Below are 27,702 nucleotides of genomic sequence, written 5' to 3' on the forward strand. Positions count from 1 at the left end.
AAAATTGACGTGAAACACAGGGTACTTAGGACCCATGAATGATGACTGCCAACTACTAAAGTACATTTAGTTAATGCAGTTTGGAAAATGAAACACAAGTGCTGAGTTTTTATGGATGGGCATGTTGACTGAATGGTAAGGGAGATGGGGCTGCTGCTCGAGAGGTGACTCTGGCGGCGGCTCATGTTCGGCCACACTTCCTGTTCTAGTGGTTTCTCTGGGCACCAGATAACCGCCTTGGAATTGGGCCAGTCTTCACAGAAGAAGACATCCATGACAGCGTCATTGAAGAACATGCAAAAACACTTACATGCATGCACACTATGAACGTGCTAGGCACTGCGCTCAACCAAACTGAAAATCAACAATCACAACTTGGCAGACTGTATTGTTGGTACTGTAGCTGCGAGAGTATGGGTTCTACCATTCAAAAATATTTGCTGTGAAACAATGTAATCAATGCACTACAAAGACATGCAATGGCTGTGCTTGTGTACGTTTGGACAAGTTTTCGGAGACATGTTAAGCTGAGACTGTCTGCTAAAAAACAATGAGTGAAATGTGTCAGTAGTAGTGTCACAATGTTTGTATCAGAGACTACCGTCTTCTGAATCCTCCTTGATTACAGTTGCTGTTAGATGAAGCATTTTGTAAACTGTGAATTACCTAGAGCTAAAGTGCTATTATTTGATAATGATGAACCACTGGATCTTACGTATCCATAGTTATTTAAACTGACACAACTCTATACATTGTAGCTGTGCGACTAGTGAAGTGTCTGAGGCAGGATAACAAGCAGTTTCACAATATGGAGTAATAACAGCTGAGTAGCTTCTGTACTGAAGAGTGGTGTTTTGAGTATTTGTTAGCTGTAAAGGTGGACAATATTTTGATTAGAAGCTAAGTTTTGGCTACAAAAGCACAAGGGACCATATAAGAATAAGGATATCATAGCTCAGATGAAGCAGACGCAACTTACTAGTACAGGGAGGTTACTAGTGTTAGTCAGGGCAAAGCGATGATGATGAACAATTTGTATAAGGTATATGTAGCACTTTCAGAATATATATATTGTATTATTAAGACTCAGTGTAGAATAAGAAACAACTTATGATTTTGCTGTAGTAAGGGGGTTTGAGAAAGTAAAAGTATAATGAACACTGACACGATTACTCAATTATAGGGGGCAGCAGATGCAATGGTAGGGCATTATTTTATAATTTTGAAATGGACAGGTAGAACATCTGTACTACTGATATTTTAAAATAACTGAGTAATTGTTCTCAGTGACATGCAGGATTTGTTAAAAGAAATTAGTTAGGTACTGAATACTATTCTGCGTTTTGTTTGTGTGTTTTGAATGTTCGTAGTGGTCCAAGGATGTCGTGCGGCGAGGTGAAACTTCCACCCAACGTGCTTACGTCACTGGAAGTATATGTCTGTAAGTCTGTTGCATCGACTGCTGTGCCATGGAGTTCCTCCTGTGGGAACTTCTGTGGTATTGGGCTTTCCATGAATGAAGAGCTTCTCTGAGATGAATGGGATCTCTGAAGAAGCAAGGGTGGTCATTGATCAGTTTTTGAGTAGCAAGCATATAATCAGACTATTATAAAGGCTAGGTTAAATCTCACTATCTGTTTAATAAATGTCTTGTTTGTGAGAAATGCATTTTTTTGTAATTATTCCAAGAGTAACTGATTATTATGAGGGAACATAGACTTCAGAGCAAGGTTCCAATCGACGGATTTCAATCTCACAGTCACAGCCTTCTGAATAAATCAAGAAAGGAAAAGTTGTTGGTTTATTTATTGCTGGTTATACGGATTACAGCATCCATGGAAGAACTGGAGAACTGCACTCCCGCTCGTATGTTGTACGTGGAATACTGATTTTCTTCTTTCTCTCTTCCTGTATGATATACGGCAGGGAAAGATGTGATATATCTACCACTTTGGTAATTGCCAGAGCTATTTTGTTTTTACCCTTAAAAAGTAGTCTGCATAATTCTGTGGATTCACAAAACAGTTAAATAAATGGTAATAAAACCATTTTCCACTAAACGTATGCAGTGAAACAACAAAACAAAACACTGTCAGGCATTCCTTCAAATTTTCTGTCTAACACACTATGTTTGACAAATACATCAATCAGCACCACAAACAATCAGATATTTGGCAAACAGAGTAAAATTTGTGGTCGTGTATGAGGGCCTTAATATATGGCCTTAATCTGCCATCACAGTCACAGAGTGTATGAAGGGTGGAAAGTGTAGCTTGTTCACCGACGTGTCAAAGTCATCAATTTTACAATTTTGAAAAAAGTCAGTCTGTCATTTCAAAACGTAAGCGGTGAAAGTGCAAAGTGTGGCTGTGGTCATAGAAAGTGTAAACTCTTGGCAGAACATTACACTGCCATGACTGATGCATTATCACCCCAGAGACATTTTCAACGTCAATGAAACTGGCGTCTTCTATCATTTACTTCCTGCAATATCATATTCCGTTAACGGAAGAGTATGTTAAGGAGGTGCAAAAAGTAAATAAAGGTTGTCAGTGTTATTATGTGCAAATAGTGATGGAAGCAAAAAACTGCCTCCACAAATAATATAAAAATTTAAAAGTCCCAGCTGCCTTTGTGTGTGTGTGTGTGGGGGGGGGGGGGGGGGAGGGGGGAAGGGGGGGGGGAGAACATGCTACTTCGAGTATACAGCAGTGCCTGGACAATGTCAGAAGGATGGGAGTTTGTACTTATTACTGACAGAGCCCCATAAATCCCAAGGAAACAATTTCTGAGGAATACAAAGGTCAAGATTGTACCTCCACACAACAAAAAACATCTACAGCCTCTGAATCTGGACATAACACACATTGTATTGAGTAGCATTTGTGCAGAAGCCAAACACATTTGAATGATGCTTCAGGGTCACTCCTTAAATGTACTCTGACTAAACCCCTATTCAAGAAAAACCCCTGTTTAAGGTTGTCTCTAACATAAAAAGGGAATAAGAATCTTATTAAAAATGAATTGTAATGTGGACTGAAAGTTTACTCTACCTCTGGCATATTTTTACAGGAATCCACTGTCAACAGACTAAAGGCAACTTCTCAACTTTGAAACCTGTGTCAGAACTAAAGATATTTTCACAATCCTGGCTGTGAATGTTACCACACTCAGGTTTGAATTATTAATTACTACTTGACGACACACACAACAATATGTACACACACAAAATTTTCCTTCTGTTGACACTAAATTTAGTGTTAGTGTATGTGGAAGATAGGCAAAACCTGATTTACAATTAATTAAAGTACAGTTCTTACCTATTTAGCAGCCGCTACTGTTCCAGTACTTTTGGAAGGAAACAGCTGCTTGATAAGATCTTTCTTATTGACCTTGCCCATGGCATTGCGTGGCAGCTGTTCTATCACTTTTAATTGGGTAGGAATAGCATAAGGTGCCATATGTCCTTTTGCCCACTCACGTAGCTCTGCTAATGTTGGTACAGTCTTATTTTCTTCTGGGACCACTACAGCAACAACCTGTAACAAATGTAATAATACCCGAGTTATGTGGGTAATATTTGAAATTTTGAAACAGCTGAATGGTAAACTATTAGAATTACAGTAGAAATATTCGCTCAATACAATGCTTTCCCATTATCAATGATTTCATGTTACAACATTTCCTGCATCTTACATTTTCTTTAACGTTATCACAAACTTTGATATCGAATTTAAACATATTTCTGCAAGGAGGGCACTGTATTCCTGCTAAAAGTCAGCTTTGGAAAAAAGCAGAAAAAGCACACTATGTGTGTTATTGATCATGTAATGTAGCATTAGCACGTTAACAAAGATCTTCATTGTTAGCGTGTTGGGTCACGGCTGCATGTATTATGGGTACATGGTGTTTGGAAGGGTGGGAAAGTATGCCGAGTCACTGCCTTAATGATAATCGGGATCTGACGATAATGACTCTAGTAGCAACGTTCCTTCTGCTCATTCTGTTGTATTACAATAGCTTTAATTTAATTTCACAGTTATTTATATAAACAAACATAACTTTTGAGGATGGCCATCTCTATAATGGCTTTCGTGACTTCTTGTTATTTCTGCATGAAATACACTAATATGTACAAGGCGTGCAGTCTTAGTTTGGTATGACATGATGTCAGATGTAAACATTCCTCCTCAAGATGCTCTGTAACACGATGGCAATATCCGCACACTTTCTCACTCAAGACATCCCTAAACCAAATGACTTCCTTGTTGGCAACAAACTGTAGATTTCATGTCTACGGTTCTCTGTTTATGAAGACAGCCAACTTTAGTGTTTTAACCAATATTGTATTACAAGTTTTGCTTACCTACCAAGCGGTGGAAGGAGAACACACATATTAAAGGTATTACAGTTTGCAACCTTCTGGAGCAAGTGGCTTCTTATTCTGGCACAAGGATTGAAGTGGAAGGAAGAGGAGTGAAGGAAAAGGACTGGTGAGGTATAAAAAAGGGGTAGAGTTTGTAAAAGTCACCCAGAAGCCCGGATCAGGGGAGACTTCCCAGATGGGATATTATCAAAAATTGATTATTTTCACTCATAAGTTTTATCTGCCATAATTATGATTATCAATAGTAAGTCTCATATTAGAACATGAATATCTTTTTAATTTGGTTTCATGAAAGAGAAGAGCTAATTGCTGCTAGAAGGTGCGGGCTTTCAAAAATAAAATAAAAATGATGGTGTGGCCATCAGCTACGTACCCTCAGACTCAGAGTTTAAATATTAAAAGTTTTGGCTGGTTTCACTGTCTAGGGGCTGGGATATGTAACTGCCACATTACAAGCCAAATATGCTGAGTCTTCAGTATACAACATGAACACACACATGAATCGAATGGTCGAAGGTTCCTATCACTCGGTAATTGCGAATTTTGAATGTAACACAGAAATTTATAAATGAAAGATTGTAATTAAATAAAATCTGCAGGTACTATGTTGATGACTTTAAATGATGAGCTTGATAGTACGAGTACTTTTAAGAATGCCGTTTATTACTGCAAAACACTTATTGGTGTCGATGGTCCAGCAATTAAATAAAATATAAGCTGAATTACATGGAAACAATAGATTCCTACTTCACGTAATTAATTATGAACAACAACACAGCTCGCGAGATATTCACTTCCAAACGCATACTATGTCTTCACTTCAGAAGCCATGGAAATCTCTCAAGTGCACAAGTCGGCACTACGAAATATTTCTATCTCCCGCAAACTGCTGCACTCTCCAAGTATTTCCTGTGACCGCCCGTCACGCCTCCACATCCAGCACTCCTCATGTCCAGTGCAACCTGATGCTCCTCCCCCACTTCCATACAGTCTCCCCATTAATGAGCGCTATGATTGGCTAGAGCGCTCCAGCCATTTCTCCAAGCCAACACACAATCACAAACATATTGAAACACATAAGAAATACTGGGTTTACATTTAAACAACTTGAAATTAAATAAATATTTCTACGGCTGGACCATAAACACGCTCTAACACACATTATTAAATACATATACAAATCAAATAAACATATATCAAAGGAATAGAAATAAAAGCAGGCCAGTAGCCTAATGTCTCTGTGCATTATAAAACACAGTAAATATTCAACCAATTTCTTCATGAATAGTATATACTGGATATAAACAAAGACATAAACGAATAAATATATTTGTAAGCATGCTGCTACTGTTTTTTCGTGTAACTGTGGAGTACTTATGGCCTGATGTGATTAATAGTAATCGGCCACTTCGACCTCCAGTAACTCATGTACTATTCAAGTTACATGCCTGTAATTCATACCAATTTAGGTTTACACTAATAGCTTTCTAAAGACATCAATCGACAAAATCAGATGAACCACTTAGATTTTGGAAATTCGTTGCTGGGTGTTACTTGTATAATTTACAGTCAGATACTAAACTTTAAACTAATAAAGATATTGAAAATCTGATTACACCATCAGAATCACTGTGCAAATAATGGTAATATACATGTTTCTTTTTAAGGTATCATGATTGCTCTGGCTCTTACTAATTTCTACATGAACTATGAAATGTCTGCCATTATGGTTTCACAAAGTCCGCCATCTTTGGCACTTCCGGCATACAAATCTCCTTCATCAACACAAGCACAGTCCTCGACACAGCATCAACATGGAATCCCCAGCCACGCGGGCGGCCTGGACCATGCACTGGGACTACCCCTCTTGCTCTGGCTAACTTTCAGCTGGTGTGACTCAAGCAACGAAGAGCTTTAAGATGGTGCCAGCATGTTTGTTTAAGCTGCCGAATATGAGGGAGCCAAGTCAACCGGGTATCAAAAAGCAAGCCCAAAAACCAATGTGTCTCCACCACGACAAGAGGTTCGCCATCAAGAGAAAGCCATGGCTCAGGGCGAACAGTGCAACGCCAGCAGAAATGTATAACGCAGGTCTTGGCGGCTGAGAACTGGAAGCCGTGCACGATGGCCCAAGACTGCGTCCTGTAGCCACCATTCAGCAACCACAATGGCAGGGGAGCTATAGTACAGGCAAAAGTCTTCAGCAGACGAAGAAGCCAATATGGACGTTCCCAAAGCTGCAGCTAGCCAATTGATAGCAACTAAAAAGAGACAGACACTCAAGACAGAGTCTTGCGGGACCCCATTCTCCTGGACGTGGGAGGAACTATGGGAGGAACCAACTTGCACGCGGAAGGAATGAAGGGACAGAAAATTCTGAATAAAAATCGGGAGCAGGCCTAAGACCCCACCCATGAAGCATGGCGAGGATGTGATGTCACCACGTTGTATCGTACGCCTTCCGCATGTCAAAAAAGACGGCAACCAGATGCTGATGGCGGGCAAATGCCGTTCGAATGGTAGACTCCAGGCAGACCATATTATCGGTAGCAGAGCGGCCCTTACGAAACCCATCCTGGGACAGAGCCAGAAGGCCCCGAGACTCAAGTAGCCAACTCAACCTCCGGCTCACTGTGTGATCGAGCAACTTCCAGGGAACATTGGTGAAGCTAATGGGGCAGTAGCTGTCCACTTACAGTGGGTTGTTGCCAGGTTTCAACATGGGGATGACGATGCTTTCCCGGCACTGGGATGGGAACTCACCCTCAACCCAGATACGGTTGAAAAGGTCGAGGAGGTGTCGCTGGCAGTCCACCAAGAGCAAGAGTTGTTTGAACATCTGATAGTGGATGTGATCTGGCCTGGGAGCCATATCAGGGCAAGCGGCTTGGGCACTTTGGAATTCCCACTCACTGAATGGAGCATTGTACGATTCGGGGTGGCGCATATGGATTGAAAGGCTCCGATGTTCCAACTGCTCTATCAGGGAGTGGAAGGCCAGTGGGTAATTCATAGAAGCGGAACTCTGAGCATAATGCTCTGCTAAGAGTTCTGCAATCATGTCTGATTCAGTACAGACTGCTCCATTCAGGGAAAGCCCAGGCACGCTGACGGGTGTCTGATACCCATAGAGTCGTCAAATCTTGCTCCAAACCTGTGATGGAGAGGTATGGATGCCAACAGTGGAGACATACCGTTCGCAGCACTCCTATATCCGTTGGCAAATAAGGCGTCGGGCTCGGGCATGGGTCAGCTTAAAGGTAATGAAGTGTTCCACTGACGGGTGCCACTTATAATGTTAGAGGACCCGCCTGCGATCTCTAATTGCCTGAGCAATCTCCGGTGACCACCACGGCACATTCCTCTGCCGAGAGGACCCGGAAGAACAGGAATTGCAGATTCCGCTGCAGAAACGATGCCGGTGGTGATCGTTTAAACCACCATATCAATGGCATCATGAGAAAGAGGCTCAATAATGGCAATGGATGTGAACGAGTCCCAGTCAGGCTTATTCAAAGCCCATCTGGGGAGGCGCCCAGGTGAGTGACGTTGCGGCAGTGACAGAAAGACCGGAAAGTGGTCACTACCGCACAAGTCGTCATGAATGCTCCATTGGGCAGTTGGTAGAAGGCTAGGGCTGCAGACCGAAAGGTCGATGGCTGAGTACGTGCCATGTGCCACACTGAAATGTGTGGGGGCATCATTATTTAAGAGGGAAAGATCGAGCTGTGCCAACACTTGCTCAACAACAGTGCCTCAGCCTGTTGCCACCAATCCACCCCACATAGGTTTATGGGCTTTAAAGTTGCCCAGTAACAGAAAAGGGCGTGGCAGTTGGGCTATCAGCGCAGCCAATACATGCTGTGGGACATTACCATCCAGTGGAAGGTAGATACTGCAGACAGTAACAGCCTGAGGCGTCCACACCCGAACAGCGACAACCCCTAAATGTGTTTGAAGAGGTACAAACTTGCTGTAAAGAGAGTCAAGGATGTAGACGCAGACTCAGCCAGATATCCTCGCATAAGCTGCCCAATTCTTATAACCACCCCGATAGCCATGGAGGGCGGGGGTTCGCATCGCTGGAACCTGGAGATAAGTTGGCGGAGCTCAGAAAGGTGGTGGAAAAAACCGCTACAGTTCCACTGGAGAATGACGTTGTCCGAGGCCGAAAAAGGCGTGAAGGGACCGAGGAGGCACATTACGCCACTGAGTCACTTGCTGCCACCGATTGAGTACCTGTGGGAGCGACGTCCAACGTGTCTGAGGGTCCAGTGAGATTTAGGTCCACAGCAGACACCAAAATCTCCACCTCATCCTCAGACACAGAGCTTGTAGGTAGCGGTGGTGTGGCTCCCACCACAATTTCCTTGTTCTTAGAGGTCTTCGGTTTCAATTGGTCGCGCTGTTCCTTGGGGTGATCTAACTGGGAGGGCTTCTTTGATTCAGTCTCCAGGACAGAGGAGGACCGCAATGCTCTACGACCAGCTGCCTGTGGCTTCTTCAGCGATGGTTGGAGGGGTGCTGCTCCCGAGGTAGGTGGTGCAGGAGCAAGGGGACAGATGTATTCTTACGGCTCTGAAAGCTGACTGGAATTGGGGCAATGGATGGGGCAGTAACAGTAGTGACAGTGGAAGCGTAAGATGTTGTCATGCGCATATTTTCCTTTCCTTCAATAGAATCCTACAGTCCGGCGAGCAAGGGGAATGGTGCTCTCCGCAACTGACACAGATGGGAGGCGGGGAAAATGCAGTATTGGGATGGGATGGACGACCACAATCTCGACATACGAGGCTGGAAGCACAGCGGGAAAACATATGGCCGAACTTCCAACACTTAAAGCACCGCATCGGGGGAGGGATATACGGCTTGACATCACAGCGGTAGACCATCACCTTCACCTTCTCGGATAATATGTCACCCTCAAAGGCCAAGATGAAGGCACCGATGGCAACCTGATTACCCCTCGGACCCTGGTGGACGCACCAGACTAATTGGACACCTCATCGCTCTAAGTTGGCGCGCAGCTCGTCATCAGACTGTAAAAGAAAATACCCTGGACCATATTTAAGCTTTTATGGGGTGTGATAGTAACAGAAGCATCTTCCAGCTTGTCACAAGGGAGTAATGTCTGTGACTGGGCACAGGATGCTATTTTTATCAAGACTGACCCAGACCGCATTTTGGACAAGCCCTCCTCCTCCCCAAACTTGTCCTCTAAATACTTTACAAAGAACGGAGGCTTCATAGACACAAAGGATTCCCCATCAGCTCTCTTACATACTAGGTACCGAGGCGAATAAGCTTTGCTGCCATCCTTAGCCTTTCGTTCCTCCCATGGTGTGGCCAGGGAGGGAAACAATTGGTTTCTAGTATTTCCTAAAATTGATCCACAGGTCTGATGATGGTTATGTGAAAATAACCGAAACCGGTTACCTATATCACTGAAACATAAATGGTGTGATCAAGACTGAACTTCAGTCAAAATATAATAATCTATTGATCACTGTATTCCAAAAATGTTTACCAAAATTTGCATTAAATTGAGCCCTGGAACCCTTAGAGACTGCTGGCACCTGGCCACCAGCAAGAGATGTGCCATGCTTCATTGCATGTCGTCCGCCCTGATGCCACTCACTCCGACCAAGGGCCCTCCCCACAGGCGCCACCCAGCTGCAGCAAGGGCCACCTGGCAGGATGGTCATTGCCGGGAGTCCTGATGCCCCAGGGAGATAGGCATCTACTCCTTGGCATACGAGGGGAGTTAATGGCGCAGGCATCAGCAGAGCGATCCCTGTGTTGTCAGGGGCCTACACCCGACAGGGTACACGGCGGCTCAACCACAACGGACTGGCTACCGTGCTGGATGTCAGGTGCAAAGAAGTCCATGGTCGTCGTTGGTGCAGAAAGCGGCACTGCATAAGGCATGGCAGAAACTGCACACCGGAATGTATCCTCGCCCAAGAGATGGGGAGTGGGCGGGACAGCAATGCGACGATGAGAGAGTGGGCTAAAGATCTCCATGCACAATGGACACGACGCACCATGTAAGCCTTTCCCCCGCTCTTTGGGAAAATTTGGAAATACGGAGGTCAAACCCTACAGGGGACCATCATGTAAAAGCCGAAACGTGTGAGACTCCTTTAAGTCGCCTCTTACAACACTCCTTTTAGTCATCTCTTACAACAGGCAGGAATACCGCAGGCCTATTCTTACCCCCGGATCTGCAGGGAGGGAAACTCATTGGAGACACATTAACTTAATAATTTGAACTTACTGCTGGAAACAACGATATTCATATTATATTATACTGCTGAAATGTAATTGACCTTCTGTTTGCAATTAATAATAATACTCATTTCATGTACGTATATTCACAATATTCTACAATCTATTCATTGCACCTTACATGAACCACACTTATTTGGAAATTTGAGAAGCAATCTAAAGGCAAATTTGACAGAAGTGAAAACAGTATATTCTTACTAGTCAATATGTTAGTCACTATTCATTGCTGTAATCATAATTAAGAAGGTATATACTACTAGGGATGTGGTTACTGCATGATCTGTACGGAGGAGAGGTCTACCGTTTTCATGGCAACTATCAACCAGCTCCATATGGCCATTGTGTACTTTATCAGTAGTACAAGAGAAACAGTGTCTTCTATTAAAACTTCCTGAGAGATTAAAACTGTGTGCCAGACTGACACTCGAACTCGGGACCTTTGCCTTTTGCGGGCAAGTGCTCTACCATCTGAGCTACCCAAGCACGACTCTCACCCCATCCTCACAGCTTTACTTCTGCCAGTATCTCGTCTCCTACCTTCTAGCTTCTGTAAAGTTTGGAAGGTAGGAGATGAGATACTGGCAGAAGGAAAGCTGTGAGGACGGGGCGTGAGTCGTGCTTGGGTAGCTCAGACGGTAGAGCACTTGCCTGCGAAAGGCAAAGGTCCCGAGTTCGAGTCTCGGTCTGGCACACAGTTATAATCTGCCAGCAAGTTTCATATCAGCGCACACTCTGCTACAGAGTGAAAATCTCATTCTACAGTCTTCTATTGTTCCCAATATGTAGCATGGATGCCAGTTTCTCAACTTGGCAACAACTGGTCAACTGACTGTAGCTTGCATTTCATGCACAAATCTGTAACAGTTTTCACAGAACAAGTACTTTGTGGGAAACAGCAAAAGCTACTTGCCTACATGTGATTAATAGGTTTGAGGCATTTCCACCAATAACAAAACATGGCCAGCAAGTCCAGCTTCATCTGCTCGAGTAGCCATTCCTACTTCATTAAAGTCCATGTGGCCACAGAAAAGAAAAGAAGAACATTTTTCTTTTTTCAACTGTGTATTTCAGCCTTAAGTCACGCATAATTCTTCTAATACTCATAGTTAGAAATACCGGTGCACCTACATACCAGCTGACAAAATTTCTGAAAATATGTGGGGAAGCGTGAACACCATAACCGTAACTCTGTTGACTATGAGTACCATCTCAGTCAACTGTGACTCCGGGAAATAGATGTTATGGTCAGTTTTGATGTAGTTTCCCTCTTTACAAGAATCCCACTTTCTGACTCCTTGGGAAAGTTCAACAATTATTTCACAGAACATATAAGCATGTTTGATGGAAATTTTCTGTTTGATGGAAAATATTATGAACAAACTGAAGGTTTGGCAATGGCTAGCCTGTTCTCACCAGTTCTCTATACGTGGAACACTTTGAAGCAAAGGCACTAGGGGTTGAGTTGTTTGGGTAAAGAGACCAAACAGCGAGGTCATCAGTCTCGTTGGATTAGGGAGGCCGTGCCCCTTCAAAGGAACAATCCCGGCATTTGCCTGGAGCGATTCAGGGAAATCACAGAAAACTGAAATCAGGATGACCGGATGCGGGATTGAACCGTCGTCCTCCTGAATGCGAGTCCAGTGTGCTAACCAAAGGCACTAGAATCTGCTACATTGATACCAGAGTGTTTCTATCACTACTTGGGTGACCCATCTGTAGTGTGGTCACATGGAGCAGAAAAATTTGAAGAGTCCTGAAATGTTTAAAGACTAGTCATCGTAACATAAAATTCATGATGTAACTCTAAAAAGAGGATGTGTTAGTTAAGGGAAGAATAGATGGATAGCTGGGTCATAGTGTACGCACACTGACTTCTGTGTCTCCACACCTCAAGCCAGCAACATATATCACAAAGAAATTCAGAAAAGAAAAAACTCTGGCCATAGAACTCAAACACTTTCACACAAGGTGAGGCTCACCAAAGAATTACAACACCTACAAATCCAAAGAAATAGTACGTACAATTAGGGAAAGGCAACCATTCACCTATAGGGGATTGATGTGTGGCAAACAGAAACATGAATTAGGAAACAGAATTCACATTAGCTTTCAAGCTCTTGCTCTTTCTCTAGCAAAGTACACACACACACACACACACACACACACACACACACACAGCTACTTGTTAACCATACGGCAAAATACTCTCCTTTTTACATGACATCATTTGCCAAAAATTAATTTTTTGATACCTCAAACTGTTTTTAGGTACCCCAGATGTTATGAATATCTCATTTTTGCTGTATCACTTGCACACAAGAACGGAAGTAAATGCACTATGTACAATCCAATTTTCATGGGTCTGCAGGCCGATACAGGTCTCCTCCCAAGTCTAAAGAAAACTTCAGTATGTTAACAGAGCAGGAAAATATAGTTTGCTCATGTTAAGTTAGAGACAGGCACAATTAAAAGACTTAACATAAGCTTTCAGCCACAGCTTTCATCCGACAAGGGCTATGACAGAAATTGTATGTAGAAGTGTCTTAATTGTGCCTGTCAACAACTTAGGCAATGACTGTTTCATTCATCCAGACTAGGCAGACAATGCGAGTTCACAGCAGTCAGTGCTGCCACCCACCTGTACCATTAGATAAAATTGTGGTTTTCTTAACACTACTTCAAGCAGCCTCAAGCTGGCTCCTGATATGCAGGTAACCTGCTTTCTTTGTGAACGCACTCTTAGATTAGGAAATAAGACACTAAAGTAGCTGATAAGTTTTGCTATTTGAAAAGCAAAATAATGATGAAGTCTAAAGTTGAGAGGATATAAATTGCAGATTGGCAACAGCAAGGAAAGCATCTGTAAAAGAGAAATTTTTTGGGAACAAATATAAGTTAATAATAATGGCGTGTGACGGGGGCCTCCTGTCGGGTAGAGTGTTAAGAATTATTTTCTCAAGGTCCAGAACAAATTTTTCTCTCTGCAGCAGAGAGTGTGCACTGATATGAAATTTCCTGCCAGATTGAAACTCTATGCCGGACCAAGACTCAAACTTGGGACCTTAATCTTTTGTGGGCAAATGGTCTACCAACTGAGCTACCCAAGTATGACTCACAAACATTCTCACAGCATTACTTCTCAAGGTATTTGTTCGGAATGTAGTGTTATATGGAAGTGAAATGTGGACAACAAACAGTTCAGTTCAGACAAGAAGAGAATAGAAACTTTCAAAATAGGGTACAACAGAAAAATGCTGAAGATCAGATGGGTAGAATACTAACAAGGAGGTACTGATAGGACTGAATAGACAGGAAATATATGGCACAACTTGATAAGAAGATGGGTCTGTTTATAGGAAACATCCTGAGGCATTAAGGAATTGCCAGTTTGGAAATGCAACAAAGTGTGGGATGTAAAAATTGAAGGCTTGACTACAGCAAGCAGGTTTAGATGGCTAGAGATGGCAGCACTGGAAACAGAGCTGAAGAGGTTTTCACAGGACAGACAAACATGGAATGCTGCATCACATCAGTCTTCAGATGAAAGCCCACAACCCCAATCATCATCAACAACAACAAAAACAACAACATAGTCTCATTTGAAGTATTAATTTGGCTGCTGGAATAACATTCAGATGTTACCATAACACTAAAATGTGAAAGGAGAGACGAAAATTTATTCACTTGTATGAGCAGAAGGAATGTGTGGATGGGGGCATGACTGATTTCTTTAATTTATACTGATAAGATGCTACAATTAGTATTTACTATTATTATTATTCTTTCTTTTCTCAGACGTTATGTCTGGTCAAAAATGGAAAGTGACGCGGACCTTGATCAAGCGTGACTTCCTTCTAACTGTACGGTATATGTTATATTGCATTTAGGAACTTTCGGGTAATTGAACATGTATCAATAATTACGGATTATTATTATTATTATTTTATACTTGGTGACATGATGGAATAAACCAGATGATGTCTGTTTTCTGTTTAAGAAGTCAGCATTTCACTTGTCATTAATTTTAATCTCTCTGAGTCACTGAAGTAGTGCAGATCTCTATTTTAAAAAGGACAGAAGCAAAAGTAACATCATCTCCTTAACAGTGGTAAAAAATAAGAAAGATAAAATAAAAGATTTTATAAATCTCTCTGACAAGATTGGCAGATCAATCCTGTGATCATCCTCATTTGTTTAGTCAATGTCTCAGATATTTGGGGTTTTCATCATGATGCCTACCAATTGTCCAGAACACACCACATGCTTAAGGCTGAGACATGCCTGCAGCAAGAAATGTCTATCTCCACACAGATCATAAGGATTTCAGAAAAAATTCTGCTTAAAAATACTATTTGACACACGTGAAAACAACTACGGTTTCATTACTTGAGGGATAATGATCCGTGGTACAAATAGGCACTCAATATAGTTATAATATGCATATATTTTAATTTACCTCTGTTTTAATCCAGAAAGCAATACAGCGTATTTAAATAACAACGCTCAATTGCTGAAGGGGTGAAGTAACAATATGCCAACTAAGATTTGTTGCTGCAGCCAGGATAAATACTGCACCGTCTCAAACCTTATAAGTGATACTGCATGCAACTGTCAGCTTCATATTCACAATAATATGGGACAATATAGTGTTATGCACAAGTTTTTGGTCCATCCCTTTTTGATACGCCTATAAAGGCCACAAAAAGGTGACTGTTCAGCACATGGCTCACTAATACGGACTTAATATAGTTGTGATATGCATAAATTTCAGTTTATTTCTGCTTTAATCTAGAAAATAGTATCGTGTATTTCAATAACAGTGCTCAATGGCTGAAGCGGTGACGCAACAACACTGGTTTGGCTTCAGCAGCCACTGATGAGCAATCAGTGTCAATGAGGCTGTGGGTGTGTTCATTTGGGTTATCATTAGATAATATCTTACAACTTCTGACCACAAATTCCCTGAACTCATTAAGGAATTTAGGCTGTAGTGACTCACAGGAACCCACTAGATAATAACACTTACCCTTTGTCCCCAGGTGGGGTCCTCAACACCAAGTACAGCAACATCTGCCAATGCTGGATGCGCCAACAGCTTGGCTTCTATGTCAACCGCACCCACCTTATATCCACCAGTCTTAATGACATCAACTGACGTCCGACCGAGCAGTCTGTAGTAGCCATCCTCTATAACAGCTGTGTCACCTGAAAATGCGTTTAGTTCCCTATCATTTGAGACATGTTAAGTACATAATTGCAAAGATTTCTTTACATTATTGATCAGGGGACAAAAGCTGCAGTGGGTACACTGACTCACATTAAATATTAATGTTTATGGGCCTTGTACATATTGTGAGCATGGAAAAGGGAGGAGGGAAGATCACATTTCAATGTCCTGTATATATCAAGGTTACCTGAGATGGATCATCAACTCAGTTGGATAAAGGTGGGGTAGAAAATTGCATATTACTTTTCTAAAGTAATAAATCGACATCCTGGAATTCATGGAAAAACATTTAAAGAAATCATTGTAATCATACATCTGGGAAGTTATATGGTTATGAACACAGCATCCGATGCACAGCTGCCGGTTATCTCTTAGCGGTAGCTTAATATTTAAGCGAAGCTTGATCAAAGTTCATTTTTTGTGCTCATCTTAAGATCAGCCGCTTTACACAATTGCCCCTCAGTCTGAACCTCACGAGGTACAGCCATTTGCCTTACCCATCATTTCACAATTTGTGCTCGTGCTCCATCTCTGATCACAAAAAGAAAATAACCAGTAGACACAACTCAGAAAGAGGAATACAGCAACTGTTATTTCCAAGTTGCTTGTGAGCTTCTGCCTCTGTGCATAGTGTGAGTTAAGATCATCATCTAAGAAGTGGCACTGTGACTTTTTATTTCCCACTACAAGCGGCATTTGTGTTGCAATCTGGTGTACAACATTTTGCTGTGGTAGTCTTCCAGATGCTTTCAAGGTATGATCTAAAATGTTCCATTCTGCTACTTCCTTTTCCAATTTTTGAACACACCACAAAAAGTGCTAAAGGTAAATGATACCTACCTCTTCCTCTTTTCTCAGAGTTCCATAACACCCTTGTTTAACAACTTATGAGCTAGTTTCAATAACCATATTATGATTTACACACGACCAAGCACTTTAGGTGTAATGAGATGGAATAGTCAGGTCAGTAGCTTCAGTTTGCCTTGTAGTATCATGTCAACCATATGCAAAAAAGGTCAAGGGAACATTTGTAGTACTCTTCAGCAATCTAGGTGGATAAAAATATGTACAGCAAACAAAATGGCTGCTGGTGTTGTTCTAGGTATATAGTGAGAATTAAAAGCAATGAGTACGGCTACATGTCTACAATTCCTAACGTGCAGAATTAAGCAACAAAATATCAAAGTTCCACAAACAAAAATATTGTCATAACAGATAGGCAAATTTTCAAAACAGCCAATTTGACTGATTCTGCAGTTCCTTGTTAATGTTATCTGTTTCTGACAATAAAAATTAGTCTCATCTGAGTTGTATTATATATAACTGTAACACTAGACAAAGAAATAAGTTTAATGTTGACTTTACCTTCTGTTGAGGGTTCATAGGTGTGGTATGTACTGGGGTGTAAATGTATTTGACACCTCTCACTAACACAATATAAAATTTAGGAATGCCAACCAATTAAAAAGAAAATTAAAAAAACATTTTTCATTTCCTGTTATTTCTACAAATTATCTGAATATGCAGATTCAAGGTGTGAAAAGTTCTGTCAGCTGTATGGTTAGCAACATTGCTGTTCATATAACTTACAGGAATGCAGCCAGGTAACATAATTGACAACCGCCAATATTTTGACAGCAGCACATCCTGCCATTTTCAAGGCATAACTGCAGCAGGTCAGCAAGGGAATTTAAAACCAAGATGACATAGGTGAAGGTTGATGGTAAATTGGGACAAGCCGTTTATAGGAAGTCTAATCAGACTGAATTGCATCTGCAGGCTGATAGTTGTCACCATCTGGCCCATTGTGAAAGGGGAACTTTGTGTCCTGGTTCACAGGGTCAATGTCATCTTGGACCCTGAGAGTTTGTCAGTCAAGTTCACCCACCTCCTCTGGTCCCTTCAATCCCCACACACTAAACAGCCAACCAACCAACCAACCCATCTTCAACTCACCTTCTGTCGGAATGGTTATAGTGAAAGGCAAATTAGCTGTGCATTGCACTATTGACTAGCTATGCACCACTTAAGTGGTGATACTATCATTATGGCACCGAAGTCTACAGCCTTTTTGCCTTACGCAGAGAATATTTCAAAGAGGATTGATCGTATTTTGCGGATATGTGATGTGAAGTGTGTTTTTCAACCACCAACCTTTTAAGTTCCATAAAGGATGATTTCGGTTTGCAAAGCCAGATGCAGCTGAGGGACTGTGAAGGAGCAGTGTACTGAGCATAAGTATCACACAGGCTTACAAAAGCCAAGCTAATCCGCCATTGCAGAACACTGCCTTGGCACTGGTCATCCTTTGGAATATAGCAACACAGAGGTTATGGCATGCACTTCCAGCTACTGGGAAGGAAGCTCTTGAAATCAAGTTAGCAAGTAACCTTATAAACAGAGATGGCGGTTTTTGTTTAAAATCTGCATGGAATCCTGCTTTCACCTTTGTCAAAAAACAGAGGAACAGAGTTAATGCTCTCTCGCCCACTTTTAGTTTACTTTCACTATCGATAACCCTTGACATTGGTTTTCTTTAGTTTATGATGGTGCTTGTGTTTTATCTTTTTGGAATTTCTCTGAAAACCGAGGTGTGCTCCTGTCAAAATATCAGCAGTTGTCGACACAACCTGGCTGCAGTCCCATGAGTTATTTTAACATAGTATATGCCAGGGGGGAATCAGGTCTCGGAGTAATGGTGTTCATTGTAAAGGTGTGTTTTATGTATGAACTTATGCTAAGAAAGTTTTGGGAAAGAGAAGATAAGAGGAGATATCTTGAAGTTAAAATCACTCCTCACAGTAAGTCTACAGACCTGTCTTGAACCATCCATCCTCTGTGAATTCTTTTGCTGTGGCTTGTGGCCTGTTCCAGTATCTGGAAAAAACATTGTCCCCTTTCACCTGCACTTCACCACTATCACTTAGTCGTACAGTGACACCAGGAAGTGGGTGTCCAACAGATCCTGAAACACATATTTGAAAACATAGATAGTTTACTAACATATGAACTAACAAGATTAATAAATTTAAAACAAAGCAGCTGTGGGAGTTTCATAAAAATTACTGTGGAGTGCATATACATAAAAGCTGCAACAACGTCTAGCAGGTCAACTCTCACTACGTGATTAATTAGGAGTGGAAATTACCATTCAAATCTCCAAGACAATGTAATTCACAAGAGATGTTGAAGTTGTTAAGAAACTGGTTACATGAACACAAAACTTAACAATCAGATACACTATCATTTTTCAGTAGATCATGTTCGTTCCCTAATATTACTTGAACAGTGAGTGCCTTGAGTGGCACAAGTAGCAGTGAAGTTTTTAACGAAACTTGTTACAGAAAATAAATCTCACTGCAGTGATTAGCAATGCAAACTCTGAAAAACTTGGGTTTTATATTCACTGTCTAGCTTTTATTTCACATGAGATTAAATTTACAGCTATACCCTGTGATTTCTTGGGCCAGTACTTGGGTAACAGCAGACGAGGGGTCTGCCAGGACTTATCTGTGGTGGGAAAAACCTTGCCTGCATCTGATCTGCCAACTAGATTGAGAGCAAAAACAATACCAAAGTGAAGAATGCTTTCTAGCCGGGAGATTTGTAATAGTGAAAGTGAGAAGGCTAAAGATGTAGTGGATATTAGCTGGACTGACAACAATAAAACAAGGAGAGAGAAAGAGAGAGAGAGATAATCAGATCAGCAGGTCAGATTAGTCAGGTAACTACTACAGGCAAGTGGTTCCTGGTACTCTGCATGCAACAGGGGCAACCCTCCCATAGCTGACCCACCCCCAATCCATTATAGTCCACGAATAGAGAAGGGAACAGCACTCACTGTTCGTCAGAGTGCTACCCCTAAAACAGAAAATAGGGCTAGTCACACATAAAAATAGTTGGTACATAGTAACAGAGGGACGACCAAGGCACCTGGCAAAGAAGTGATGGATGAGGGTCCCCCAGACCCAGCATGCAGTGAGACACACTATAACAAGACACTTATTACCACCTTAACAATAACTCAAATTTACTTTTAGTTTTTAACATGCTGAATCAGCAAGTTACTATGTCACAAGCCAGATGCTGTGTGTGAATGTCAGAATTAAGGAAGCTCACACAATCTATGAACAGTCACATTAACTAATTGAGCTGGGAAGCACACAAGGCATGAGCTCTTGTGAACTGGTGTCGATCATAGATGATTGCTATAGTTTACTAACTCCTGATCTCATTTCTATGTGTAAATGGTGAATTTAATGTAATTTCATACTGACCATTGTGCTTAAAACCATATCTATTAACTGTGAGATTATTTAGTATTTAGTAGTAATTACAGTGGAATCAAATGTTATTGTAAAGAGAACTAAATGTATTTTAGAGAGGGAGCAGTGCTGATAGTTGGGTAGGGAGACCAAAGATGTATAACAGTTAGGGGAATCCCCAAAGATATGAAGCATGTTGCTGGCTTGCCTTAATTATTTTTTAGTTTGTGGCAAACATTCATGGAGAGGAGGCAGCCTCTGATACACTGTCATGTGAAAATGCTTCTTTGGTACTGCCTAAAACGCTGCAAAATTAAGCCATCATTATGTATAACAATGGCCAAGTTGCCCTACAATGCTGAAACGGACACTACAGGTTGGCTTGTTATGGGTAACAGTTGACAGCACAAAACAAGCAAGGACTCGTCTGGAATCACAACTACTGGACGGTACTACATGTTGAAGTTGCAGCAGTGGCTGGGAGGTTATAGAGTCGTGAGACTACAAGATAACTAGATAATCTGACTTGAGTATTTTTAGAACAAGTGTAGTGTTGAACGGTGAAAGTTATCAACAGGTGTTACTATTTGTAGTTAAGTAGTTTTGAGTTGTAAAGCATGCATGTGTGATACTAATCAATAATCATTTACGTAAAAAGTGCAATTGCCATGACATATTCTTAAACCAGTGAATCAATTCTGCTCCTATGTCTATTCCTTATCGTAAAATCAGTTCACATTTCTCAGTTCTACATGCTAATCTAGTTATAAAGTGACAAGCAATATTAGTCAGGTAACTACCTTTGATCAAATACATCCAAAACCAACTTCCTGTTAATGCATGTATGATGTGCAACTGAATAATATAACAGTTCCTACTGTTACAGGTAACTGTTCCCATTAATAAACACTCAGAGTATGCATTGTGATGAAGCTAACTGCAATCAAGGTATTATTATCAGTTCCAAGTGTCCACATCAAATCATTCATGGCTCAAATCTTAAATTTCAGTGACTCGTTTTTATTCAACATCGGTTTACTGCAATAGTTATCTGGATGTTATTCCTCCACATCCCCAGATATCTCTTGTTGGTGTGAGGGTTATGATGCAAGTAGTGACTTGCCACCCCCCCCCCCCCCAAACTGTTATTTTGATACAATTTTCATCAGTGTAGGTATTTGCACTCACTATATTAGTGTATGGCACATGTTACTGTATGGCATTTCAAGTAACTACTACATGCAATTGCTACTGTTTGATACCTCACAGTCAAATCGACATCATTCCTAATTAGGAACAGACAACATAAGTGGAAAAAAGTGCTGGCACCGCAACGAATAGTCCAATTTCACTCCCTCCCCCTGAAAGTAGTTTAAAATATATTTAATGTCTGTTAATAAAAACAATTCAAAGAGAAAATGCATAGGCAGTTCAACCATTTGTGAGTTGTCTGTCAATGTTAGGCAAAGAATCCAAAAAACCATGCTCAGCACGGAGAACTGGAAAGAGGGGCATTCCATCAGGATTCCACTATCTGCAAGGCTGCACAACCATAACATATGGTGGCTTGTTACACAAAATCTAACTATGGGTTAACCTGGTATGACGGGTGTGGAGGCAACACAGGATGGTGGATTCCTTCTGGAAGGAACAGGAGGAGGCGCACGTTACAGCAGTAATTGCTTGATAGTGTGGAGTTCATTAGGAGGGGCAGCAGTCCACCAGTTATCGTTATTCAAAAAGAAAGAATTTTGTGTAATGGAAGACAAACCCTTTAAGAGAGATTTCACATAGTTGGACAAGATTGAAATATGGAGTCATAGGCCTATTAGGTATCAAATAATCCTGCTAAGTGTTGCCCGCACAAAAAATCCTCTATACTATTATATGAATAAGAATCAAGTAATGTAGTGTATAGTGATAGCTTATAAAATCACAATAAATGTTACAGATAAGTTTTCTTTATTTTGGACTTCATAATTACATGTTATTTATTGATTATTTGTTCTACTGCAATAATTACTTTGGTCTGCTCAATATTTGGGTGAGCTAATGATGATGCAACGATGAGGAAGAGAGTACAACAGCCAGTCCCTGGGTGGAGAAAATCTCTGACCTGGCCAGGCCCACTGCATGGCACTCAGAGACACTGACCACTCAGCTAATGGGGCGGACTTCCTCCCCATTTCAGTACAATGTACAGAACTTTCACACAACCACGTGAAACTGTCAGAAAGTCCTCCTTTGGGATACTGTTTCACTCGACTGTCATGCTTGATGTCACCGAAGCACTGGCCCTGGACATTAATTTCTGCACTTCGTTATTGTTCAGACTGGTAACACCAAGTCTCATCATCCATGACGAATTTTTCCAGACCAGAATTGTCCACATTTTGCATTTCAGTCAAGTCAAAGACAATATCCACATACCATTGTTTTTGTTCAAGAGACAAGGTGTGCACAACAAACTTTGCATGTATCTTCCTTCTCTTCAAAACATTCGCCAGAATGTTTTGAACATGTTTTTGAGATGTTGAATTGTGATTTGTGCTACAACTATCTGACACACCACAGCCACATGTCCAATACTAACACCACCTGCTGACAACTGCCTAGTTGAATGAACATCTGTAGTTTACAGCTGTTAATTCAAGCGGCTACCATAGTTACTGTGCTGATGTTGCTTATACGCAAGGAATAAAATCAGTTTTGGAACTTTCTGGACAGATGGTATATACTTTAACTCCCCCATCCAAAGTGAAAAGATGTACTCTTAAGTGTCACTGGGACTGAAGTCCAAGTGCAACCCCTCTGCCAGTTTCTGCCTGTATTGTCCGGCCCCGGTAGCTGAGTGGTCAGCGTGACAGACTGTCAATCCTAAGGTCCCGGATTCGATTCCCGGCTGGGTCGGAGATTTTCTCCGCTCAGGGTCTGGGTGTTGTGTTGTCCTAATCATCATCATTTCATCCCCATCGACATGCAGGTCGCCGAAGTGGCGTCAACTTGAAAGACCTGCACCAGGCGAACGGTCTACCCGACGGGAGGCCCTAGCCACACATTTCATTTTTCTGCCTGTATTGGGATTTGGGAATCAGATTACCAGTTATGTTACTGTCTTTAAGCATCTCACTATTAAATAATTTTATGCATACTCTGCATTTTTAATGTACATTAAAATTACTACCATTTGTGCAATGAACATCATGACTTGACAATTGCTAAGGACAATTTCACTGTTCCACTGTGATGGGTCCCTCACATCCCGAGGTCCGAGTAACCTGACCCACCCTTTTCACTGTCCCCAGTCCATCACTCTTTCCTCCGTGAAGTAGAAACTAATACTCATGAAAGCTACACAAGTTTTGTAATTTTTTAAGTTGTTATCAGTAGCACTGCAATTTCCCCTCTTGAAGGTAAGACCCCCTTCAAGGTAAGTAATGGCTTTTTAATTTTATGGTTTCCTCAAGTGAATTTTACTTTTTATATAAATGGAATAAAAAGAAAGATACAACTGTGAAAAAACTATGCCCTCTATCTACCAGCAGGAAAGCATTTGTATGGCTTTCAACTGAAAGGTCAATGTAATATCAAAATATGAGTAATGTTATCTCTGCTTCATCCTTCCATTCATGCCATTAATTTACACACGTATTATAGAGTTATCTCCAAAACTTCTTACAAAATATACAGGACTTAATCCATACATCATATTTTAAGTTGTCAGGTTTCTAACGTCTTTTGATACTATTCCCTATGTCAGAGTTAGAAATGCAGTTTCACGTGTGCTTACATTAACAACACACAGAAAGAGAAGAAATGTCACCAGAATTACTCTACAGGCAACATAAGATAAATATTTCTATACACACAAACCAGGCTTTCTTTCTCCATGAAGGGGGTTTGATAGGATCATGCCTGTCTCACTCATTCCATATCGTTCCAGAAGACGATGGCCAGTTATTTCTTCCCAACGTTCCATTATAGGTGCTGGCAATGGTGCTGAACCACTCACCATTAACCTAAGAAAGAATGTCACTCTCACTGTATGATGGTTTCATTATAACAATATTTACAATGCAAGAACAGGAAAGTGAGAGAAATAATTCTTTATTATATGTAACAATTAACTACACTCAACTGAAGTCTAGTTGTACAGCTGTAGCACAAATATCAACAAAACACTGGAGGCAAATGACTTTATGACACAAAGTTTTATTAACGTAATACAAGTAAGGTACGGAATCATATCATTTGCAAGAATACCATGATACAAAAGCAAGTGAGCGTGCAAGTACATAATCAAATACTGGGTTTGTAGAGGCCTAGAAGTTGATTCTGTTACTCTGCCAATGCTTTAAAAAGAATGAGGACCATTCTTCTATGTTTAACAAGCAAATGTCACAGCAGTGATAATTGTGCTACCTGTAAGTGAACAATGTTAGTGCTGAATGTAACTTTTTAATTGCTCAGTAAAATAACAATTTTGGCAGTGAGTACGGCACTCACCACAAAACCCTAAAATTGTTCTCTACTCACAGCATATAATGACATGGTATAGTACAACCATGCATCACTAAACTACCAAACAATGTATCAGCAAGGGAATGGCCCTAGTTCTTACAGTGTTAGACAACAATAAATACAAGTAGTACTACACTGGCAGTATAAGCCAAATGTGACTGTGAAAATGTTATTCTGAAACATCCACGGAAAATTTTGGAAATTTGTGGTAAGTTCATACGAGACCAAACTGATGAGGTCATCGGTCCCTATGCTTACGCACTACTTAATCTAACTTACACTAAGGACAACATACACACCCATGCCCATGGGAGGACTCGAACCTCCGACGGGGAGGGGGGTAGCGGCTACCCCACGCAGCAACAATCATGGAGCAATGCTAATTTTTTTGAGGTTTTATCACTGTACTGTGCTAATAAATATAACTTGCACTTTCACACTAGTTCCCATACCAAAGTCGACCTATCATGTTTAAAAAGAGCAAGCACTGTTTTCTGAATTTTCTGTTCTTTCAAACAAGCTTATTTTTATCAAGGATTGTTATGTTCCAGACTATGTGCATCTGAAACACATTACTCTGTCCACGTAATAGGCCAACTTGTTCCTCGGAAACATGAACTTCTGTATGTAATTAAGACCTCATGATGTACCACTGTTATGATAAAAAGCTTTATACTTCCTGAGAGACCTATGAACTTTCTCACAACTGCAGCACTGCTTAATTTTCAGCCTTCAAGAGATTAAGCATGAACACAATGAAATTTCTTCAGAGTTTGGAAAAAAAAATTTAATATATTGCAGCAAATATATTGAAATGCAATTTGTTGAATTTTGAGAGTTAACTGTAATGTTGCAAGTATTGGTAGTACCCTAATTGGAAGATCTATAATTCACATCGTAAGTTTCAGTAACCTAAAGCAAGCAATGAAGCTAATTTATTATGAAATATTAATCCATAAATAATACTTTTTGCTGAAATTTAATACACAGAAAAATAATTACCTTATCTTTTGGGAGCAAACAGAATGAATGTACTCTTTCATGCGTTCATTATTGCCAAATGCATGGTCATACTCCTGAATTAGCTTGACATACATAGTTGGCACACCCATGAAAATGTTGACTCTTTCTGCAGCCACTGTATTTAATGCCAGAAGCTTCGCCCATACAGTTGGAGCATCAAATTTTGGTAGCATAACAACTCTGAAATTAATATGCAAATACCTGTCACCAGTTATTATATATATTATGTTTCTTAAAAATATTAAAAGCAAAAGGGTGGAAAGAGGAAGGAGACAGGCTGAGAAATGAAGATGGGGAAAAAATTACAGTGATGCCAATAGCAACACTGACAATATTGATAACATATTTGTGTAAGATTTCAGCAAAATATGGATAAATAAGTAACTATGCTTCAACTTTTTTCTTCGAACTAAGTTATAGATTTGCATTGAGATTGTCTGAGGTTAAGATACCTGGCACCAACAAGGAGTGGGCAAAGCAGAGCATTGACAACACCATGAATGTGATGTAAAGGTAGTGTATGCAGAATGCTGTCTTTAGATGACCACTCCCATGCCTTTATTAGTGACTGTGCCTGTGCATCCAGGTTGCGGTAAGTCAACACAACTCCTGAAAACAGAATGAAAAATCCAACAGCTCTTACACTTTAATGACAAATAATGATAGATGATGATGATCTTATGTGACACAAAAGAAAGATTCTTCTGGTTTCTTTCAGTTGTATGCACACCATAGCTTGATGTAAAGCATCTGAACTCACGGTTTTTAGTCATTTACACTCTGCAGTTATAAATGCAAGAGTGGAAAGTGTGAAGGCAAGACTGACAGTAATATTTCTTACACATGTTAAAAAAACATTTTATGCAACTCTGTTATAACAGCACGTCATGTATGTGTAGCATGAATATACTGCCTATCTTGTGAAATTACATATAATTCTGGTATGGTAAAACATATTTGTTTTTAAAGATAAAGCTTCAGTTTGTCATAAATTAAAAGGCATACCACGTAAAATTGCACAAGCACGGAAATCTTAACAGAATGGTTGAAACAGATGCAAGAGTTGGAGAAAATAAACACAATGAACTAAATTCTGTGACTGCTTTTTGAGCTTTCGCTAAGACAAAGATTTTAACAACGTACGGAAAGCCCTGGAAAGTTCTGATTGAGACTTATGAATTATTTAGGAATAAGGAGACGACTCACCAATAGGCAGAAGCATCGCGTTGTCGACGGGTGCACAAACAAAAGGTACAGAGCTTTGATAGCTTTTGGAATGCAATTCCTTTTTTAAGCTTGTAGGCAAAACATGCACGCGCATACACAGACTCTCTCTCTCTCTCTCTCTCTCTCTCTCTCTCTCTCTCTCTCACACACACACACACACACACACACACACACACACCTGTTTCCCTACATTGTGCTCAGTTGACTGCCACCTCACTCCTGCCCCACAGTGAGAGTACTGGGGTGAGGAGGGAGAGTGTTAGGGGAGGGGGAGCGTCTAGCAGTTCGTACAAGAGTGAGGTGCCATCTGTGGGCCAGCTAGTATCGCGTAACTTGCTTTTTTGATAAGAGAGAAAAAAATGTTCTGTTAATTTGGAATTAAAATGTTTGATTAAAGAAAATCTCTTTTATGTTCATTAAACCCACAGCTAAATTTTCTCAGGGCACTATGGCCAGAAATATCATGCATACTCCAGTGAGAAGACACCAGTCTTACTCACAATGGATAAAAAAAAAATAAAAAAATCTTTCATTACTGTTACGCGATAAGCAAATTTAATATAACATTCAAACAATTATTTTTCTCTGTGAGGCTCGATGTTCCAGTATAGACGCCTACTTGCAATGGCAGTGTAGACAATTAAAATAATTCCTTTCAATATAACTGTACCTCTGGCCTAAAATTAAATGGAAATTATGAGACGCCGTTGTACATTTACTGGGATTAAATCCTTTCAATACTTTCAGAATTAAATAGCTATGAA

At 40.7% G+C, this 27,702-nt stretch overlaps 1 protein-coding gene across 3 annotated transcripts in view; it reads right to left on the reverse strand.

Moving 5' to 3' along the window:
- The window catches only part of LOC126195382 (malonate--CoA ligase ACSF3, mitochondrial), a 94,285-nt gene that overhangs the window by 15,886 nt on the left and 50,697 nt on the right, over positions 1–27,702 (reverse strand). For all 3 annotated transcript variants that reach the window (XM_049933963.1, XM_049933962.1, XM_049933964.1), the window contains exons 5-10: positions 26,164–26,320; positions 25,691–25,891; positions 24,041–24,186; positions 18,718–18,867; positions 15,702–15,880; positions 3,321–3,539 (exon numbers count right to left, since the gene is read on the reverse strand). In XM_049933963.1, the coding sequence (XP_049789920.1) occupies positions 3,321–3,539; positions 15,702–15,880; positions 18,718–18,867; positions 24,041–24,186; positions 25,691–25,891; positions 26,164–26,320 (1,052 nt within the window). The remainder of the gene's footprint in view (positions 1–3,320; positions 3,540–15,701; positions 15,881–18,717; positions 18,868–24,040; positions 24,187–25,690; positions 25,892–26,163; positions 26,321–27,702) is intronic.

The sequence above is a fragment of the Schistocerca nitens genome, chromosome 7, assembly GCF_023898315.1.
Source record: "Schistocerca nitens isolate TAMUIC-IGC-003100 chromosome 7, iqSchNite1.1, whole genome shotgun sequence".
NCBI lineage: Eukaryota > Metazoa > Arthropoda > Insecta > Orthoptera > Acrididae > Schistocerca > Schistocerca nitens.